Source organism: Manis javanica, chromosome 2, assembly GCF_040802235.1.
Source record: "Manis javanica isolate MJ-LG chromosome 2, MJ_LKY, whole genome shotgun sequence".
NCBI lineage: Eukaryota > Metazoa > Chordata > Mammalia > Pholidota > Manidae > Manis > Manis javanica.
In genome coordinates this window covers 225,134,904-225,140,907 of record NC_133157.1, presented here as the reverse complement: position 1 = coordinate 225,140,907, position 6,004 = coordinate 225,134,904, and the positions used below count along the sequence as shown (strand labels likewise).

At 63.6% G+C, this 6,004-nt stretch overlaps 1 protein-coding gene across 7 annotated transcripts in view; it reads right to left on the bottom strand.

Moving 5' to 3' along the window:
• Positions 1-356: 356 nt before the first annotated feature.
• The window catches only part of TRAPPC9 (trafficking protein particle complex subunit 9), a 588,199-nt gene continuing 582,551 nt past the window's right edge, over positions 357-6,004 (bottom strand). For 6 of the 7 annotated variants that reach the window (XM_073230280.1, XM_073230285.1, XM_073230284.1 and 3 more), the window contains 2 exons: positions 3,847-4,067; positions 357-3,303 (listed from right to left, as the gene is read on the bottom strand). In XM_073230280.1, the coding sequence (XP_073086381.1) occupies positions 3,136-3,303; positions 3,847-4,067 (389 nt within the window). In that variant the 3' untranslated portion in view covers positions 357-3,135. Of the gene's footprint in view, positions 3,304-3,846; positions 4,068-6,004 lie in introns of those variants that run through there. The other variant, XM_073230286.1, reaches the window with a different exon arrangement.

Sequence of the window (6,004 nt, the reverse complement as noted above, 5' to 3'; positions counted from 1 at the left end):
CTTGGAAAGGACAGCTGAGCCGACACTACCCCACGGGATCCCCTTCCCTTCCTGGCTCAGTGAAGAAAGACTCTTCTACTCACACTGCCTACACCAGGTGTGGGGAGTTTCCCGTCGGCCAATTATCCCACCTGCCGGACACCGGCTGGGTGTCCCACAAACCAACTAGCTCTGACACTGCCTACCTGGCATCAGCACACACCTGACAGGTGAAGGACTGGGTCCCCCAAGACGGCCCCCACCACAGATGCCCATTGTGCATCCTGGCTAACCAACTAGCTATAAACTGGGGATGCCACGACTGACCCCATCCTCAGGTTTGATAACTTGCTAGAACAGTTCACAGGACTCAGGAAAACACTTTACTTACGTTTGGCAGTTTATTATAAAGGACTTCACAAAGGGTGCAGGTGAACGGGCAGATGAAGAGGTACACGGGGAAGGTCTGGGAGGGCCCTGGGTTCAGCAGCTCTGTCCCCAGGGAGTCGGGGTGTGCCACACTGCGGCATGGGGATGCAGTCACCAAGCAGGAAGCTCTGCAAACTCCACGGTGTAGGGAACTGTGTGGAGGCTTCTTCAGCATGTAGGTAAGCTTGGTCATTAACTTGTGCTTCAACCCTTCTCCCCAGCCCCTGGAGGATGGGGGTGGGGCTGAAGGTTCCAAACTTCTAATCAGCTCGGGTCTCTGGTGACCAGCTGCAATCCAGAAGCCCACCCAGAGTCAGCTCCTTAGAACAGAGATGCTCTTGTCACCCAGGAAATCCCAAGGGATGTAGCTCTGGGTCAGGAACTGGGGCAAAGACCAAGTACCTATCATGTCACACTCAGCTCGTCTCAGGAAACAGCCTTGGGCAAGCCCCGCCTCCCTGCTCACTGCCCCCAGAGGTCCCTGGAGCCCCACGGCCTCAGCCACTCCCGAGGCTGGCGTCCTTCACCAGCCCAGGCAGGGTGCCACTGGACTGCTCACGCAGGGAAGGCGGCAGCGGGATGAGCCCTCAGGGGGTCGAGTGCACAGGCCAACTCTCTGGCCCCTGGGCTGGGGGCTTCCGAGGCATGTTCTCACTGTCCCCCAAAGTCCCCTGGGGATTTCAGTGCCAGGGACCCCAGTGCACCCTCACTTGCTTTCTCTTCCCTCTGACCCTCCCCATCCCCACATCCTCGGCCTCCCTCGGGCTCAGATCCCGGTCCCAGGGTTTGCTATGGGGCATTCGAGCTAAGACCCTTTCTGGGCTGCTGAGAACCAGGTGTGGCCAGGGGGCTCCGTGCCCTTTTTCCAGTCCTGGGCAGGCGGCAGCTGCAATTCTGGCCATGCAGGGACGGTGGCTAAGGGCAGGCCTCAGTGAGAAGCCCGGCCTGCCTGTGGGGGCCGATGGACTGAGCGCGCCGGCACAGGCACGGAAGCTCTGCGTGGCTGAATAAGGAGCTCCTGCTCAGGGCCACAGCCGGGGGCGAGGCTGGACTCCCATCCCAGCGCCCTCCCAGCCCCGTGGGTGCTTCTGGGGGCGGCCTGGCCTGTGAGGCCTGGGTGCCCGAGGGCCTGTGAACAGAGGGTGAAGTGTGGGTGGAGGGGCTCCTGGTTCTCCCCCAGAGTGACAGCACCGGAGCAGCAGGAGGCCGCGTGCTGGACGCTGAGCCCGCTCGGCCCCCGCCTCTTGCCGTGTGCTCCAGGCACTCAGAGACTCAGCGTCCCACCTGGTGATGGGGGCAGCGCATCCCAGACCCCGCGAGCATCCTCTGCCCCATGAGTCAGCACTATACCCGATGCCTAGGTGGCCTGGCGGGAATGGGGGGACCCCCAAGAGTCTTGGACACCCCTGGCTTCACCCTACCCCTTCTCTGTACCTTAGGGCTTTTGATCTTTCTCTGGCCCCAGAATTCCGCTTAGGAAGTGAGAGTGAGTTTGCTGGGGGGAGGGGTTGGGCTCTGATCAGGCTGGGGTGGGGGCCGCAGGTGGTCTGTGGGTGCTCCAGGGACGAGCAGGGGGGGGGACCCAGAGGGGAACGGACAGAAGGGGAGGGAGGCTGGAGTGCCAGCTCCCGGGGTGGGTCTGAGGGCCACCGCGGCCTCATCAGGGGCCATCTGCATCTCACCAGGGACCCCCCAGACACAACGTGCGCCCACACTTCTTGATGCCGCTGTTACCCCAACGTCTTCCCAGGCATGTGTGTGGGATACAAGAGGCAGATGCTGCATGGACCTCATGTGAGAAAGCAAGAGGCAGAAATGGCCAGAGCCATGGTGGCAGCTGGGGACCTTGGCCTGGGGGTCAGGTCAGTGTCCAAGAGGGTTGAGAGGCCAGGCCCAAAAAATGCATGCAGGGAGGGGCTGGGGGTCACAGGGACAGACAATGGCCAGCTGTGCTGGCCCCAGCTGTGTGTCAAGGGGGTTCTGTTGGGTGCCCCATGTGCTAGAACCCCCACCTGAGTTGGGGGCTGAGCAGGCAGGGCGGCCCCCTGCCCACAAGTGACAAGCAGCTGCACGGACAGGGAGCAGCAGAGCAGAAGGCAGGCCCCTTACTGGACAATATGTCACGGACACACAGAGGCACACGGGCCGTGGCAGCCCAGAGGCCGGACTGGAAGCGGCCCAGGGCCCGGAAGAGCTGGCACAGGCTCTGACACTTGCCTGCTATAGGGGGGCAGCTGGAACCCCTGGTGTCCACACCCCTCAGCACCATCTCTCCTGCCCAGGCTGCCTCTGGGGATTCCAAGAGTGGAGGGGGCTGCGGCGGCTTCCCAGGCCCACCGGGCTGAGCTCTGCCCTCACACCTGCCTTGGCCTCTTCCTGGCTGGGCTGGCACCCCCCAGGGGCAAGGTGCCCGTATCGGGGCTGGGTGGGGGCCGGCCTCTGGGGTCTGGTCAGCACACAAATCCATAGTGCCAGGCTCCAGTGGAGGGACCCGGGGGGGGGGCACTGTGGGGAGGCGTGAGGCTGCCGTGTCTGCGAGCTACGCAGCCAGCTCAGGATCCACGCTGCAGGAGAAAGGGTAGGACGGGGCGGGGGCCCGGGGAGGAGGGCAGGGGTCGGGTGCCTCGGGGAGTGCCTAGCCATGATGGGGGCAGGGGCCAGGCTGGGCTCTGCGGCCGCCTGGGCACCCCCACCCGAAGGAACAGGAACCCGGGGGCCGGGAGGGGCTCAGGCCCGCGCCTGCAGGGCGCGCACGTGCACACTGGGCAGGCAGAAGCAGGACTGCGGCAGCTCCTTGCCCGAGCCGTCCGCGTGGCAGCGGATGTGCAGGAAGAAGTCGCCAGCGCAGAGGAAGAGGAGGGTTCCCAGGCAGGCCGACTGGCCCGACGGCTGCACCTGAGGGGAGGGGAGGGGACCGGCGTCAACCCGGAGCGGCGTGGACCCCGAGATGACCAGGGAGCCCTTGAGCCTGTCCGGACACATGGGGAGGCCCCAGGCTTGCTCCTAGTCCCTGCAGGGCCTACCTGCTCTGCTGCCCCTGCGGTCACTGCATCTCCCTGGGCCCCAGCGCTGTCGGGAGGGATCGGATAGCACCTCCCTCCCTGGGCCGCTTGGGGGTTCAGGGAGTGTGGGGACGGGCTAGGGTGAAGGTACCACCTCAACAGGTGAGCAGGGCATGAGGGCCATACGGGGCTGGACAACAGCAAGATCGAACACTGTCCTAGGCCCTCTCTGTTCACCTCATCACCTTAACAACCTTCAGGGGGTGGCCTTGCCATCCGGGCTTCACTCCCAGGTCACGGCAAGTCAGGTGGACAGGGGTCAACACAGACAGAGAAGCCCCTGTGTCTGCCGAGCCCTAAGCCCACTGCCTGGGCCAATGGAGCACTGGGACGGCGACCACGGGGGGCTGCCCACGGGCCCCAGCCCACCACACACCGTGTCAAGGCAGAAGGTGCTGGAGCCCACGAAGGAGATGGCATCATGCAGGTCGTAGTTGTGTACGCCATTCTGGTGGTCCTGGAAGGGGACCACAGTGAGGGCAAAGGGCCCCACGCTGCGTGGGCTCCGGTTGGTCAGCCGCACCTCCAGGCTTATGGGGTCACCCACGTGGCAGGCCGCCGCTTCACAGTCACACGGCTGTCCGTCCACCAGCACATCTACAAAAGACACAGGACACAGACTCAGGGCCATGACCCGGCCAGTCTCCCCACTCGTCCACCGGTCTGTCCATCCCCACTCCTGCACCCACCAAGGCTGCCCCCCCGTGTGTCAGGCTGGGTCCCCGTGTGGGGACACAGATACATGGCCCAGGTGACGTACAGGTTAGTAGACAGGCTTGGGGCCAGAGCTGTAACCCAGAGGGTCTGTGCCATGTTGGAGGGGCCGAGAAGGCCTCCGGCGTGCTTGGGGTTCTGGGAGGACCTCCAAGCACTTCTGCCTAGAAGAGCTGAGCCCTGGCCACAATCCCCAGGGGCTCCTGCAGGTGGAGGAAAACCAGGTTAGACCCAGAAACTAGGGGGGATGAGAATGTGGAAGCCCTGGTGCCGGTGCCTGGCGGGCTCCTGGCTGGGCCTCTGCCAGACCCACTGCTACTCAGCGACCATGAGAATGTACACATGCCCCATGTGTTGCCCTCTTGGTGAGAATGCTTTCAAAGGCTGCAGGGGATTCCACTAAAGGGGGTAAACCATGACTTATTCACCTGCCACAGTCAGGCTGGGCCCCCTTCTCACCTCTGATGTATACATGATTATACTGAGCTTTGTCTCAGCTCTGGACTTACATTCCTAGAATATGGCCCCAGGAATGGAAATACTCGACCAAAGCGTTTCTCAGAGCGGCTAACACGGGGGCAGACCGCCTCCGGGAAGGCCCCAGAGCCTGCCCCCGCAGCACCCCACCTTCACCCGGTGAAAGCCCCATGCCCCACCTCACACAGCTCCGGGATGCTCCCCCTGGTCGGGGGCTGGGAGAGGCCCTGGAGAGCCCTGGGCAGCCTTCATGGCCACGCCCTGCACCCCCACTGGCACCTGCAGCCAAGGTGATAGCCACAGAAATACACAGTCCCACCACTGAGGGAGTTCACAGTCCAGCAAGAGAGAGAGGTAAGCCGAGAGGGTGGCCACGCTGCGACCACAGTGGCAGAGCAGGGCGGGGGCCGGGGGGTGGCTCTCCGCCCCGTGCGGGCATGGGCCGGCAGGCGCAGGCCTCAGTGATGTCCGCTGAGCAGTGAGCCCGAGCAGGCATGGTCTGAACCTCTTGAGTCAATGGGGAAAATGGAGACAGCAGGTGTCAGGGCGCCGTGGTTGCTGGTTCCATTAAGGGAAAGATACGATTATGTGCGAATCAGTGAAGGGCGGCTGGCTCATTACATCTGTTTTTTTTTTCCTCCTTGCAGAGAACTGTGTGGGCTGTTCGCTAGGGCAGCTGAGGACTGGCCTATGGCTCATCCTCAGAGCTGCCCAGCCTGCCCATCAGCGTCCCCAGCTCTGCTTGGCCCCCGGGGAGCGGGAGGCAGGCCAGAGCACAGCTCCTGGAGGAACCCTCCCCCTTGGCACTCTCCCCAGGAGGAGGGGGGCTTGCGGCCCTGAGGTCAGCCCCGGGCTGCAGGGGTGGTGGGCAGGCCCCTGGCTAAGCAGGAGGCGAAGCTGGGGTCTGACTGTGCCCTGACCCTTCACCCTGGGGGAGGCCCTTTGCCAACCTGAATCTCCTTCACCTCATCTGCAAAGCTGAGATCATGATCCTGGCCTGACGGGCTGGGGGTGAGGTGAGCACCAGAGAGGGGCAGGGACCCAGCCAGGCCTTCCTGGGCGCCCCTGGTCCCAGGGCCCCAGGTTGCTGGCTCTTACTTGCAGTCCTGGCTGCCGGCTTCCTGGTCTGCCACCCCTGGAGAAGGGGGGAGACCCTCCAGAGGGGCAGGACGCCCTGTCTTGCTCCCTGTAGCATCCCTGGTCATGGGTGACCAATGGCCCTGGCTTGTCCTGGGTTTAGCACCAGACATCCTGCACCCCAGCAACCTCAGTGCTAGGCAAACTGGGACAGCTGGTAACTCACCCCAGTGTCTCCCCCGAAAGTAACAGCTGCCAAATTACAG